The sequence below is a fragment of the Rissa tridactyla genome, chromosome 8, assembly GCF_028500815.1.
Source record: "Rissa tridactyla isolate bRisTri1 chromosome 8, bRisTri1.patW.cur.20221130, whole genome shotgun sequence".
Classification (NCBI taxonomy): Eukaryota; Metazoa; Chordata; class Aves; order Charadriiformes; family Laridae; genus Rissa; species Rissa tridactyla.
Genome location: NC_071473.1, coordinates 24782169 through 24798383, shown reverse-complemented (window position 1 = coordinate 24798383; position 16215 = coordinate 24782169). Strand labels below are relative to the sequence as shown.

Sequence of the window (16215 nt, the reverse complement as noted above, 5' to 3'; positions counted from 1 at the left end):
AACGTTTGTGGTCATTTTCTAAAGAGCGAACATTTATAAAGAGGAAATAACAGAAGGAAACCAGGAACACAGAGGATATTTCAGGGTCCATAACACAAGAGTCAGGTTGGTATCCTCAGATATTAAGCCTTTATTAATTGATGAGGAGGAAGATAGTCTCTAAATTGCATTTTCTGGATTTAGAGAACTTTCACACTTTATTCTTTTTCAAAACAAAACACACAAGTGCTGCTGGGAGGCAAGGGAAGGGAGAGATGGAGCAGAAAAGGTAATCAGTCCACAGTGTGTTTGGGAGAAGTGTTTCCAGCTGCTTGTGCTCCAGCCACACATCTCAGCACTGATGCACAGTACCTACTGTCTCTGTCACTTGCTTGCCAAAACTGCCACAGTTCCACATTACTGTAGGCTTAACAGGAGGTGTTTCAGGATAAAGTGTCATACGTATGCAGAAAAACATTTCTTTGATGTTTATTTCTACTTTGCTAGCACACAGTACTGTATGAAGACTTTAAGATGTCACTCTCCGCTCTTGGTTAGGTACAAAGAAGGTTTGCTTTCCTTAATAAAGATGTTTTCTGTCTACATCAAGATTTACCCAGAGCTCCCTACCTCATTTGGTCACATATAATGGCACTTGCACTTTCTCTGGTATCTTCTCAACATTACACATACCTTAAAACTGATTTTCTCTGTCTCTTCCTCCCATACTTTTCTAATGGCACTTCCACGTAACAAACAGAACAGTAGAAATTCACAATATTTGATCTTCCTCTTGAAGTTACATGCTCCCCAAGCACAAATAAAAATGCAAAACATAAATTAAAGCCTTCAACTTTCGGAAAGCAAACAACTAATTCAGTCATCTGCCACTGCCATGTCCCAGGCTCTTCTCAACTGCATCTCAGCAGTTAAAAAGTGTCATGTTTTAAAGTCTTCAGGACTTCCCCTCATGATATGCAAAACAGCAGAAGCATTTAAAGATATTTTTTAAAAAAAAACCAAACCACCCTGGAATTCACAACTACGTAAGAACTCGACCTTTATTTTGAATGAAAATGTAGGCGATACCCAAAACATTACATCAACTCTTGAAGACTGGGGGAAGCCACCAACAGCAGTTACTCAGTGGATGCCATTTTCAAACCTTTCTGAATCGGAAATATATGCTCTTGTGAATGGACATAGGAAATCAGTCTCAAGAAAAGGATGCATTCAAAGAGACCCGGAATATTGAATTTGGAATGCATCTCCCTCTTTTTCTTCAGGACAACACTGAAAGGGTCTTATTGACAGGAAAACTCTTGGCATCGCTTTGGAGATACGTTCAGGAGCCCACATCAGACCACAAATTCCGTGTTGAGATTGCAGTAGAATTACTCCTTCTAAGCAGTTCTGTTCCTGGAGGGTCAGTCCTTCTCTTGATATGATTGAACTCCTAATTGTGCTGGTAACCGTCAAAAGCATGGTATGGCTGAAGCCAAATAAAAATTACTGGAGAAGAGATCCATGTGCGTGCTCCAAAACAAGTCGATTTGTGTGTATCTCCATCACAGTATCCTACTCACAAGAGAAGGAAGTGCTGTATTAAGCCTTTCGATCTTAGGTATACCAAGAATAAGTAGACATTATTGTTCAGTTCTGAGAAAGGGTCTTCGGTGGAAGTCAACTCAAAATTTAGCTTCCTCAATGGCAAGAAATGGATGGGATTCTGCTTCAGGATTATGACAGTGCTTTCTTGCTCCAAGAAAATCTCACATGAAATACAGAAGGATGTAAACAGTTCCCAACTAACTGTGTTTCATCAAAGCAGACAATTGGTTGATGACAAAAAAACGTCATTACCGTAGTGTGTAAATCACAGAAACAGCCAGTTTAAAACAATGTTTTTAAGTTCATTCAGCCAAAGATTCTACAAGAATGAGGAAGTCATCAATATTTTTTTAAAGACAATAACATACAGCCTTGGAATATAATTTAACCATCCCCTTAGAAGGAAGGCACATGAAAGTGAAACATCTCGGGATACACAATTTTCACATCCTTGCTAAGCACATTTTCAACATCTTATGTACAAAAATGCTGTTAGCCCCAGAACCATTTTGTGGTATTAGACTAAGGAAAGATCTACACAGTCAAAACACTATGAAGAAACAGATGGAAAAAGTGGTGAGGCATGATGCTTTGCCAAAGACTTTGCACACATTAAGTAAAATATAAGTGTAATACACCATTATTTCAACTACAACTTCCTATGCTTTCTTTGTGGTTATACATAGATAGCTCTCCCAGGCTTTTTATAAATGTTTAATAGTATTATTTGCTTGTACAAGCTAGGAATTTGAGATGAGGTCTTCAGCTAAGTTCAGCCTTAATTGATGTGGTATCTCTGTACTGCAATCGCTACCTGGCCGGCTTATACTCATTCTGTCTCCTAAGTGCAGAGCCCCTAATTGGAAGTTTTCCCCGAATCCCACTCCCTGGTACACCACTGGGCAGGACACGCAAGGTACTGTATAACCATGATAGAAAACCCTCTGCATATAGCAAAACAGTATGAGAAACTGTAGATCCGTTGGGTTTTTTAATTGCTGCAAGAATAAATAATCCAAGTCTTTCACGCAACTATCCTCTATGCAATTTTGTCTATATAATAACAAAGTTCAAGAAAGTGGAAAACGCAAAAGAATTTAACCAGTTCCTAACCAAGGCACAGTCTCTCCATTTGTTTTTCCTTCCCACCCCATTGGCCTGGAAGCAAACACCTGGGACACCATTCTGATCTGCCTCCTATGGTATCCAAGAGTGAACACCAATAAAACCACTCCCTACCCCTTATTCCCACACCTCAAAATGGGCAGAAACAGAACTTCACCATTGCAAATGTACCATGGACTTTCTGAGCAGCACAGAGACGCTTTTTGATTTAATCTTTCCCAAGAATTCCTACTACTGTTTGCTGTTCTGACTGCACAGGGGTGACAATTTTCGTGCAAAGCAGCCTAAGATTCTAGTTTTCACTGACCGATTAAATAACTTTCCTGGCTTTTTCTGACACCTACCATATTGCTAGATGGATTTTTATCACTAAAAGAAGTGAGGAGAGAGAGAAGATGCAGGGAAGAAGATAAATGGATTCCTCTCAGTGCAAATATTGAGCGCAGTACAGGCTGAGTACACTCAGCTATCACCTCCTAAACAGCTGTCGTCAGAGAGTACAGCAGCACCCACTGTATCAACGATACACACAGTTCAATCGAGAAAGACAGACCATCAACTCATTTCTCAAGCACCTTTTTTCCCCCCACCATGCCAGCTTCCATCACCATCCCACTTTCCGACCATCCATTTCCTTATGAGAAGGAAAAGTTTCAATCAAAGAATGAACTTGGGGAAACACCAGAATGAGGATGCAGTTAATATTTTTTTAAGAAGTCATACAGAGTTGACGCAAAAAAGAGTTCTCATTTGTCCTGAGGATCCCTCTAATTTCAACACTGTTCTGATCAGAGAGAAAATGGTAAAAATCACATCACAGACCAAGGTGCTCAAATATGGAATATGCCAAATATCAGTCAATGCCTCAGGCATCTTTATCCCAGGCTGAATTTCCAATGGAGCAAGTTAAGGCAGGACATTTTTATAACTCCACTTTTTCTAACACTTCAAATAGATGCCTAAACATAGTACTGATAACTATCATGAAAAATACATTATCTATTTCTCCCTTCTTTTAATTAATTTTTCCATTAAATATTGTAAGTAGTTTTCAGCAACTGCTACTCTGCAACATTTTGCATGCTGCTTGCATTGTGCTTGCTTTATTTTCGGCACCAAGCAGCCTTCATATTTAAACAAGTAGAGATAAAAATGATGGTAAACACTAGTCAAAGTTGATCCTCAAGTATAACGAGTCTGGGAATTAGAGCCATCAACGCTTCCCAGGCAAACACTCTACTCCCAGTGCTTATGGGGGAGCCTTCATGCATCTACAATCATCATGGGCAGGCAGAGGTGAACTAACACCAATGCCTGTTGTACAGACACTGCCCACCCCCCCATAAAAACTCAAAACTGAAGTTAATGCTGAACTTTACACGCAGAAATCAACTGTATTCCCTTCCTCAAAAACAGACATTTGAAAGCTCCAAACAAATAAAGTAGCAGCAAACGTGAAAAGAAAAGCACAAATGCCAATGCTACGTGTTCGTACCTATGGAACAGCTAAGGAGTTTAGTGACGAGAGATTGTTCGGTGCTTCAGATCATGACAGACCCCGCCTATTGGAAAGGCTGAACCCCAAGAGGGAGAATAAAGCAGCAACGCTTGGTTTCAAAGGCAAGAAAAACACCTTCTGTTAGAATCAAAGAGGTGATTCTGACTCTCTTACCTGCTGAACATATCTGTCTGTAGTTTTCCACATATAGTAATATTCTATTATGCTTGTTAAGGACTTCCATGGGAGCTAGGGACAGAAAGGAAAAGCAGGAGTCATTGCAGGGAGCTGGCACACACTGAAATTCGCAGGATTCCTTTGACAGACAGTTTATAGCAATCTTGCAACTACTAACCCTCCTAACGAAAAAAAAAAGACAGTCAGTGTCTGAATCTCCTAAGGGCATTAGATGCACATGGAACACATGTTAAAGTAAGGGCCCCTTCAAAAAATAGTGCTTTCAGTGTAGAAGTAGAGCAGGTTACAGGTAATCTTCATGCTGCATTGGCTCCACAGTAAATCATCCAAGAGAGGCACAATGCAGAAGGAAGCCCACTGGCTCGGACTCTCTCTACTTGAGCAGCAAAGACTTGAGCAAGAGTCACAAGAGTCACAACTACAGCATCAGAGCTCTGATTTGCTTGGCTTCTTTGGAGCTGGCACACTTAAAAGAAAAAAAAAAAAAAAAACAAAGGACAAAGTAATAACTACTAACAGAATTGTGCCCTGCCAGCTCTCTTCTCTGCGTGAGAAGCACGAGGATTTCAGCAGGACCACAGCGTTGTGCCGTTTCCAAGCCCCTCTGTCTAAAAGATTAGAGCACGGGACAAGCAACACTGAAACTACTTGTTTTGTTCTGGAGGGCTCGAACAGCGATACAGTGAAACTTGGCTCCCTTTACAGTGCTCCATTCAATCCGCAGGCTGAGCACCTAGGGTGGAGCTTTGGCCAAACGACAGGACACTTCCCTTGGATGCCCAAGATTCCTATTTAAAACTCTCAAAGGGCCCTTTCTGAACTAGCATTATAAAAGTGACTACATTTTCATGTTTCAGAAGGCCCAGTACTTATTCGCCTTCAAACACAAATTAATCTTACAGCAGCTAGGCTGTCACAACACTTTCCTAAATCCTCCCCTCAGCTGTAGTGGAGCAGATGATTTTAAATTAATGTCTCGAAAGGAAAAGCCATCATCTGTGATTTGAAATTCTGACTGTACAACAGGCTGTCATCAGTATGAGGCCTGCCTTTCCCCAATTTACAGTGAGACACATGCTCCAGTTCAAAGCCCTCTTCTTCAACACGAAGAAAAACAACACGCTTCAGACAAGCTGTAAACCAGCTCTGTCACTGATCAGAACTGCTCACCATGTGGGCCCCCGTTCTGGATACTTACAAAATCTTGCTGAATGTCAGTGAAATCTTTGCCGTATTTTTCTAGTGCTTCCTCAAAGAGGTTTGCCTCTGAAGCAGACCACTCCTCCATCTCATCTCTGCACAGGACTGGCCCACCTTGTGGCACAAGTGCAGAGATCGCCTTGGAAATGTCATAGACATTTTTGTGCAAAGTGTCCATAGCGTGGAACTACATCGTTGTAAAAGAGAAAGATAATTAAATGTAAGGATAAGCATGTAGGGGGAAAAAAATGCTTACCAGTGAACCAGCAATAACAAAAATTCCGCAGCAAGATTTGAGGGTGCAGTATTCTATACCTAACACAAAGTCAGTAAAAATTTGTTCAAACCTCAGACTCACTGTAATTGTCAGCGTACAAGTTTAACATTCACTAACAATAATGGGGTTTGTGGAAATTGAGCCCTTGGCGTATCAATAATTCCTACTTAGCTACTCACCAGCACCACTGTTCAGAAAACGCAGAGGATAGACACCCACGCGCTCCCCAGAACTGAGCAGCCCCGTTAGCCAACCATCCACAGATGGGGAATGAAGATAGAGGTCCGAGGGCATATTTTCTAATAAACTTAGCCATGCGCTTTCTTTGTTAAATAATCCAGCAAAATTGCATATAGGAAAAAATATTTAAGAACAGCACCACATGCATACAGTCCCCGCAAAAGGCAGAAATCCCCAAAAAGATTCAAGACAAGTCACACAGCACAGCTGAGTAGGAAAAAAGAATTACTCCCAGGAGCAATTACTCCTCAGAAAGCTGAGCTACAACTGTCTGCAACTTGTGATTTACAAGGGCTGAGAACACGTTGTGAGGGAGGAATTGGTATTAGTAAATGAAAGCTTGGCTTTATTTCCTGATTTCTGTAGCTTTAATCAGGATGTTATTTGCCTTTCATCCTACCAGTTTGTGCACGTGCATAATTAATCTACAGTGTTCTATCATAGAATTTGTTCTATACATGATTTCGCGTTATTCCAGTTATGAGGTGAGGCTTTGATAACAGTTTTCTGGAGACTTCATAAATTTTATTCAAATTTTCATTAAACTTTCTCTAGCATAGAAGTTCAAGTTTTCCTGTCTCTCTATCTACTCAGAATAATTTACAATTATAAAATATTAACAATGCCACCACTCCTCAGGTATTGTAAAATGGAGTTCATCAAAGAGAAGAACCGGATCAATTGAAATTTCTTATCTGACCACAAGCTTTTCCCCCAGACGACCTTGCCCAAGGATGCCAGTGACACGTCTGATGCTGGGGAAGTGGAGTGACATTCTGGCCTTATAACACCGCAGACAGTCAGATAATCATTTGCATTCTTCTCAAGACGGCTACTAAGGCCATGCAAGAGATGGGCTGTGAAGCATGTCATCAAAACAGTTTAATAAAACAAAACAGAGAAAATCTCTCATAGAATTATCCACGACGGATCACAGGAGGCACAAGGCCAGAAAAAGTTACTTCATATGTAAATAAAGGGTTCCTTTACAAAGACAGGATCTGCTTCACAGCAGGCCGCAATTACAATCCATCTGCCCCTCTCTCTTTGCCAACTGCCATTGCTGAGGTGAATATTTTGCGTCTCTCAAAAACTTACGGTCCTCTTAAAAATCTTACCAGCGTGATGTCCCTAGAGGCTGCTGCAGCGCTCATGTGCAAGCTTGGCTGTCTGACAGAACTACTGCAATCTAGTGCTCGGGCGAACGTACCAACAGACCTGAAAGAAATTAAACAGAGCATTAACTTTGCAGGCAAAACAGGCATAAATATAAACACCCAAGCAACACTTTTGAGATCAGCAGCCTCCATTTCTCAGTAACAACATTACACGGTTTGGTGCTAGTTCTGAGCCAGAGACCGCTCTCTTTAGATGTGGTTTGTTATTACGAACTCTTTACTCAGTTCATATGACCGAAGAGGCTTACGCGTAGGAGGGGAAAGACTCAAAAGACCACAAACAGGGAGTCTGGAACTACTCTCTTATTCCTTATCTCTCAACAGACTTAAGCTTTAACAGCTACTGAGCACAAGCAAGCTTTATGAATGGCAAAGTCTCTTCCGCAATGGCGAGAGCAGTGCTGCATTGTACAGAGAGAGATGCCAAGACCAGACAGAAAAAGTGCAGCAATGCAAGTATTTTTCCAAAAGTTACAGTAAAGTTAAAAACAACCTTTATTTTACAACTTAATGCTGTAAAATACGTATTTATTATATAGCCTGCCTAAGAATACAGCAATTCTTGGCTACTTCCCAATGCCAGCCGTTCCTGCATCTGACGCTACAACCCTCATGCTCCTCATTTTAGTCTTAAAAGAAATTAGTCAGGAACCTTTAACGGGAACATGAGTTCCAGCATTTCCTACTCCCCTCACTGCTTGCTACGCTGCATCGGTGAAACGCTCATGCTCCTGCAGAGTGAACTGGAGCTGAACACCTCCGAGAAACTACAACAACAACAAAAAAAAAAAAAGGTGGAAATTTTTCTTCCTTTCCACTCAGATCACTTCCCCAAACTAGCTGAGCGCACAGAGGAACAAGCCAGTGCCAAGCAGCGCACGAGTAGGAAAGGTACATGGGTAAGCTGTGGTTGTCACCAAATATCTAGTTTTGGCCAAAATCCAAACCAGCCTCCCCCACCCAGGTTTCTGTGGTGATTCACGCTTCACCCTCTCCCCAACCTCCCAGTCACTATCCCCATCCCTCCTTCACAACTCCCCCAGCCCCAGCTTTAGCCAAACTGATACGAGTGTGTGTGGCATCTAATTATAAACTGGATCACTCTGCTGATTCTGGACAGAAGCAGTTTTTATACTGATCTTTACAGTGATTCTCGTTACAGCATGCCCCTTCAAGCGGCTGTATCAGCAAACCCAGCAGGCAGCAGTGAAAAGCCAGAAAGAATACCAAAACCAGCAGCTTCGCCACCACAAGCCTACACAAGGTGGAAACCCCCACCAGAAAACAGCTCTATGGTCACTCTACACCAACCCACATGAAACCCCCATCGGCCAGGGCACTTCCACCCTCTCGCTTCCTGCCGGGTCTTCCTGACACCGACACCAGAGGGCTGTGTGTCCAAGTGGCAACTTGAAGCAATCCTGCTGAAAATTAACCCAGAAAACAAAGTTCTTAGCTTTTCGGTGGTATCCTGTACTTCACTTGATTGGAAGCAATTGTGAAACCGCAGCCTTGCCAAGAAGGGTCCCTTAAGAAGCAGGAATACCCTTTGCTGGAGATATCCCAGCTCTCCCCATCACTCCTGCATCTGTTCGTTCCACATCACTGGTGGAGATTATCCTCTCCCCACTTTCATCCATTTCCCTATGTCCATCTGATCAAGTAGAATTAATCTGTGACATATAAATCACTCAGTTCAGCCAGTTCGACTTTACTGTTGGCACAGGTCAAGGGAAATTGCAATATATCATGTAAGGAGCACAGTGAAACTTCCATAAGCCTAAATTTTAAGATGATTCTTTAGTATAGCCAGAACACTATGACTTTATGAACCTTAAAAAAAAGTCTACAACAAAAACCACGTGTTTAACCAAAGGCAAAAATGTATTAATGGGTTCTGAACGGTGAGATTTTCTTCAATCTGGACTGCAGTTAAGGTTTTTAATTTTAACCAACGCAGTTTGACTCTTGGCTCCCTGTTACTGAACTTACACCCACGACCCAAGAAGTCATGTCCGAAGTTCAAAATAACGGCTGTTTTATCTTCAAAGCACACAAAAAAATTGTTTTGGTGTTTATTTCTGAGTATACACGCTTCCCATCTTGAGTACTTAAAACATCGCATTTTACCATCTCCCTCATTTTCCTCAATTCCTTTCTTCCCCCCCAGTTATTTCTCTGAGCTTGAATCATTCAGCACGTTGATGTCTGACAAATGCACTCCCGTTGCATCATTCAAGAGCTTCAATTCAGAACTAGAGGGCCCTGTGCAGGCAGGTTCTTACGCACAAAACTCTAGCGTTGCCTCTCTGCGGAGCATCCCCGGAACTTACCCTGCAACGAGCACAGCAAAGCCACGCTCAGGGAAGTTCAGGAGCAAATTCAAAGCATGGTAACTCGAGAGGGGCAAAAAGAAAACCAAGAACCAAAAGGCTGACAGAACCAGGGCCCAATTAAATAGCATATCTGCTACATAGGCATAACTCAGCTTTTCAGGGCTAAGGCCCTCAGCTGAAGCAGGCAGCCCTAGCCCTGTGAGTCAAAGTCCACGTCTATCAGATACTACAGCCAACAAGAAGAACTTCCAAGACTAGCACTAGGTACTACTACCAGCTTGTAACTTTACACGCTCCTTTCCTAACCATATCCAATGATAACTTGCCCCACTGACTAAAAACATCGAAAGGTCCAAATATCCATCTACTCACACCACTTTCCTCCCTCATAGTCCTACAAACTTACCTAAAAGACACTAAATTTGGGGAGTATTATCTTTTTTCTTTATTTTTTTTCCCAAATCATTCAGTCGCCAGTTGCTATGAGAGCATAAAATTTAGTATAGGCTTCTGTTCATATAAATGCATACCAATGAAACAGTTCAAGAACATTTTAAAAAGCAAAAGCTGATCAACAAAGATTGCTTTGGGCTTTAATAAAAGCACATATTTCACTATCTGTACAGATTTTCAGGGTTTTACTTCATTATGCCTACCTATTTGAACGTAGGCATTAGAAAGCATCCACGCTCCATCAAAAACACTTTATCAGATTTCTTAGCAAACTATTAATGGATGTTAAAATGTCACTGGATTTGAAAAAGGTAGAAAACGGACAGAGTAATGAACTGTCAAGAATTTAGTTCACTAAGCCTTCTGCACGGTGGCCAAAGTGCAGAAAAACCTCACCAATTACAGGAGAGTTTTTACATGCCATTTACTTTTCTTTTATGAAAGTGATCGACTAAGTTGTAAATCTGAGTAGCTGTTCCTAAAGTCATGCAGTTCCCAGGAAGGCATGTAAAATGTCCATCATTTCAAAATGGAGCAAGAGAATCAAACAACCAAAACCAGCATTCATACTAGTAAAGCAAAAAGAACGTCAAATGTGCTCGGAAGAGTTATTAACATTTACTTATTCAAAGGAAAGGTAAAATGTTCTTACCGTGCTACCACCAGGAACTGGTCTATCTGCTTGTCTACTAGCGGGTTAAAGGCTTCCCAAACTTTTGTTTCAAGTTTTGACTGGTCTCTTCCATCATCCTCACCTGGACAAAAAACAAATTAGAAATGCTTGGTATGTGGGGTTTTTTTTAAATAAAAGTACTTTCTAGATTTTTTTTTGGTCTAATTTCTATATTATCTTTTTTGTCTCATTTCTAGATTTTTTTTGTATCTCACAATAATTTAACTGCTAAGCCGTCTCAGTTACACCCATTTGTCTCCGACAATTTCAGCTGGACAGACAGCAACGCAGCTTGTCTGAATCTGGCAATCGGATTTTGAAGAACTGGTTTTAAAGGATACACGTAATGGGAAACAAGAGTACATCCTTCTCGCAGCTAGACAGTCTCTCTTCAGCCCCTCTCCCCAGCTTCTCTCTCTTTCCCTTTTTGCAGCAGTTCCAAGAAAACAGCCACGCTCCCAGCTGCTCTGAGCAGGCAAAGAGTAGCTGGTTCAACTTGCATCGGCTGCTTTCTAAGGGCAAAATCACAGCATCAGACTCCCTTCCTTCTATTTTCCTGATTCTACACAAACCAAAATACCCTGGAAAAATACAGGAGCTACTAAGCCTTTTTTTTTTTTTTCCCCTGCTCCCTTTAAAACATCTGGAGATTATCCTTCTCTGAAGCCCCGTGTTGGCCCGCTGAGGGAAGAGAATGCCTTTCAAATTAGTTCATCCTCGCTTATGAGGCTTGCCCAGCTGCTGAATAAATACCAGTTTCACAGACAAATTAAACAAGAGTCCCGACCAACTTGTTTGCCTGTTCTAACATAAGGCTAACAGTATCCGCAAAGCTCCTAAGCAAAGACAGAAGTGCCTCCTTGCTTTCACATCTCTGCCCATACAGGCTGGAGACTTCCAACATGGCTCAACCCCTGCTCTCTTAGGAGGAGCAAACCATCAGACCTTTCCCCATGCATTACATGGGTCTCAGAAAGGAGCAATTAGATCATAGAATGATAGAGCGTGTTGGGTTGGAAGGGACCTCTAAAGGCCATCTAGTCCAACTCCCCTGCAGTGAGCAGGGACATCTTCAACTAGATCAGGTTGCTCAGAGCCTCAGCCAGCCTGGCCTTGAATGTTCCCAGGGATGGGGCCTCCACCACCTCTCTCCAATGCCAATACCCCCATCCCTTTAAGGTTTTCCACCCACTTCTGCATCTATACAATAGCGCAAAGATAAATCTAAAGTCAGTTATTACTTGGTAACTAGTACCAGTTAGTCCTACTACCCCCTTTTCCTTGGGCCAGGGTCCTCGTGGTCCTACAGCTCTGTGAGACAGCGGTGGCAGCTTTGGTCTCACAACACATTCAGGCCAGCAAATTCCTCCCCCTGCCTGTTCTGCAGGTGAGAGGTCTAGGCTGGCAGCCAACGCTGCAGATGGGGAGAGGGCTCCGAGGAAAAGGCACCCAGCAATAATGGGCAAATTGATGAGGGGAGACAGTATTTAATTGGCGGTAACATGGGAGGGGCTCTTATAGGGAAGTGAGGCTTGATTAAAAACACAAAAGGCTTTACAGACGCGATGGAAATTTGTGCTTCCCATGGAAATTCTGAAATCTCGTAATAAAAAGAGTGCAAGCTCTGAGAGAGCCAATTAATTCAATTTGTTTCAACAACTTTTATGATTTGGACAAATGCCCACTTTAAAGACTGGTTTGAGACATAACTAATTGCATTCAGCAGGCAACAGCTTCAGTCACGAACAAACCAGGCTACCGTTGTATGCATGGCCTGGCAGTGGAAACCTCCATCTCCCACACCTATGCAGGCTGCGCACATAAAAGTGGCCACGTTCGACACGGCCTCTTAACAATTTCAATAAATTATGGAAATTACCCTCTTTTAATAAGTCTGTTATATCTGCCTGGTATCTGTTTCCGACTCGAATCTCTCCTTTATCAGCGAGTAGGGTCTTTTGTTGAGGATCGTATACTAGCGAATAAAAGAAGAAATCCTAAAAATAAAACAAGAACAAAAAGGTAAACGGTATTATTAGCTTTTACTTTCAGCTTTGCCTACACACTAGCAAGCTTTTACATTTGAAGTTTGCTGCATACAGATTTTAAAATCGGGTGAACAAACAATACATGAACCAACAGTTTTAAAACCCTATGTTAAACGCCACTGCTTTCTTCTGTTTTCTAAGGGTAACAGGTCTCCTCAAAAACATTCATTCCCTGAATATATGCTCTTTGCAGTTGAAATGAAAAACAACTCCTCTCTCAGAAACAGGGCTCGGAAGAGCCAGGAGAAAATTCTTAGTAATATCATCTGTGTCACAACACAAAATTGCATTTTCCCATATACCAAACTAACAGTAAGTAGATGCTAGTGACTTATCCCCACAAAAATATCGCTACAAACTAAACTGTAACTTCAGAGCGTTACAGCTATACCAACGAAACACTCCATAGAGACAGAGACCCCCAGACAACCTCTGTGGCGCCTGCTGGACTTGCTCCAATAAGTCAACGTCTCTCTCATGCCGGGAGACCCAAAGCTGGAGACAACACTCCAGAAGTGGTCTTGCAAGTGATGAACAGAGGGGATGAATCCCTTCCCTCCACATCCTCACTACGCTCCTGCTAATATAGACCAGGACGCGGTTGGCTTTCCTTGTCACAGGGACGCACTGCTGACCAACTAAGCTTAAATCCCTACGTTTCCTCCTGCGCGTTATTGAGAGAAGGGATGCAGATTTGGCAGCAGCAGTAATTAGCTGCACATGGCTTTACGTTAACTTGTTGCTATTGTTCAACTAGATGAGAAAAAGGCTAAAAAAGCTGCTTGGCTTCCGTCACCTGAGTGTGTAAAATTAAAGCAAGAAGTCACACGAGAATGAGAACGTCCTGCCAGGGTGGAGAAAGAAAACACCCAACATTTTAACTACTTGAAACTGCACAGTATTAGTAACTAAACTTTTCTGCATGGATAAGTACTTAGCTATAGCTATTGAGTGACACATGGGAGACCAGGTATGCTCCATCAAAGTCTAGAGTGGGATACTGGGCAGGAAGAGGGCTCTGGTAGGACATGAAATAACAGACCTTTTGTAACCTCCGTCCACAGCCAACACCATCACCAAGAGAGAGAAGTGTTTCAGAACAGAAACACAGGATGTGCCATTTTTCACATCTCAGGTTTCTGGCTCATTTTCCCTTTCCCCATATTTCTGTGTCAATAGCAGGCACCCTGTTTAAATACATCTCACTTCATGCTCACCTCATTTTCCCTTTCCCTACATTTGTATGTGTCAACAGCACCCAACAAAAATTAGGACAAACCAGCATTCAGTTTCAAGCCCTCTTTGTCTTAACGAAGAGGTGGCAAGGGAAAAGAGAGTCCCCCAATCTGTCATACGTAGCCAAAAAAGGAAGAATCACTGTGAGTTTCTTCAATAACACGGCAAAAATTCTGTGGGCTAGGGCTTCAAAGGTACGTACTAGTTCTGTTCCCCAGCCCTGCGCATTACACATATTAATCTAAGATTGGTGTGACAGAGGTAAGGTCTCCCATGTTTTCTTTAGATGTACAACGCATCCAACATCCAATTACAGAATTTAAGGGTGTTACACACGGTAGATTTATATTTTCTGCTTTAATTTTAATAAAAATCAGCATTTTTCTGGGGAGAGATCAACATCTATGGAATGGCGGGAAAAAAAGCCAGAAGAGAGCCAAACCCACGTTGCTATCCAAGAAAACTACTGCACAAAAAGGTACCACCTGGGCAGCACGGCACAAGAGACAAGACAGGAATTCCCACCCATCTCCTCCAGCAGAAAATACGCCATTTCCCCACCATGAAAGCATGAGCTCCAAGGGCAGGAACAATCTCACGTAATCTCACGATAGCAGGATAAAACTCAGAGCTAACACTTGGCAAAACGCTGTTCTAGCACCCAGTCAAGTTAACTGGAAGGGTTGCCTGTGGTCAGGTTTGGGTGGCTGAGGGGGATTTGGCTGCATCCTAAACGAATGACATCTTTGACAGAATTGATTCCTACTCCCACAGGCACCGGGGTCAATTTACATCAACCTACTGACAGAAGGGAGCTTCAGAGTAGATGAAACCTCATTTATATTATAGCCGTGTAAAGAAATCTGGGTCTCTCGGTCCCTGACATACAGAAAGTTCGAGACATTACAGTATTTTGAGGATGTATTGTTGCATAAATAAAATGTAGACAAAGCTTTTGTCTCGCAAGCTTCCACGTTATAAATTAGCGAGCGTTTTATTTGTTCCAGCTCCAAAATACCTAACTGTAGGACAAAGCATATGCACTCCAACATTAATGCTTTTTAGGCACATTGCCCAGCAAATATGCAAACCAAACACTGTAGTACAATTGGCCCCAAGGAAGGCCAATTCTACAGGCGATTTCTTAACACTGTCTTTCTTGGCCAGGGAAAGTCATTCATTGTGGAGTGGTTTTCTCCCATGGCATTTGACTGACTTTAGATGCCCTACTGCTCCTCTTTGATTGATCAAGACTATGAATTTTGTCTAGAAATTAAAACCCATCCTTCTCTACCAGTCTCAGGTCACCTTTTTACATCTTGTCCAGTTTTGTCTTGAATCAAGCGGGTTCAACGGAAGAATTAAAAGCCTCTGGGCTCTTCTCCCCAACTAGAGCCTCCTCAAGAGAGAAGAGATGAAAGTTTAGGGGGCTAAAGCGTGACCACAAGACAGACTGTAATCCCCAGAGGTAATGCAATACCACTATGATCTTCCCCCACAGAAGCATGAAATTCAGCTCATGCAAACTGAGTGGGATTTCTGAAAACATTAATGTACGTCAGTTTAGTGCCAATGCAAACTACAGTCTAAATAACAAAGCAGATCCTTGTATACTGTAAAGTGCGTGTGAGCTCTTAATCTCCACTATCGCAATAAGAACAAATTTTCAGAAGGGTTTCACAAGAGGAGTGATGTTCACAACTAAACAACGTGGCTCTTCAAAATCCTCCATGCTCATTTTAGCAGTCTAAACTGCCTGCTGAGTTTGCAGCAGTGAAGAAAAAGAAGGGGTTTTCGCTTTTAACTTCAGATCAGAGAAAACACCCAACATGTTTGGAAAAATTAAAATGACCTACCAAGAGTTAAAATTAAACCGTGACTTTCTCCTCCAAAGTGTTATACAGACACATATGCTCAGAGCTTCCCTTCCCAAGCCCCTAAGCTACCTGGAGCTATAGCCAAGAACCAAAGCCACTAAGAAACTGCAGAAGAACTGGAAAAAGAAAAACAGGCTCAAAGCGAAAGTACAGTACAGAAATAGCAGTTAGTTCATTACAGCTTGCAAACTTAGTTTCATGAAGTCCGTTTGGCTGAAGGAGGGGGAAGATATTGTAACTACAGAGCATTTTATTTTTAGGGGAGTACCAAAAGGTACCAAAATGC

General features: G+C 42.1%; 1 protein-coding gene across 3 annotated transcripts in view; it reads right to left on the bottom strand.

The window, feature by feature from the left end:
• Nucleotides 1–16215, bottom strand: part of MTA1 (metastasis associated 1) — an 88394-nt gene that overhangs the window by 38559 nt on the left and 33620 nt on the right. For all 3 annotated transcript variants that reach the window (XM_054210563.1, XM_054210564.1, XM_054210566.1), the window contains exons 6-10: nt 12648–12765; nt 10748–10850; nt 7247–7346; nt 5610–5798; nt 4388–4462 (exon numbers count right to left, since the gene is read on the bottom strand). In XM_054210563.1, the coding sequence (XP_054066538.1) occupies nt 4388–4462; nt 5610–5798; nt 7247–7346; nt 10748–10850; nt 12648–12765 (585 nt within the window). The remainder of the gene's footprint in view (nt 1–4387; nt 4463–5609; nt 5799–7246; nt 7347–10747; nt 10851–12647; nt 12766–16215) is intronic.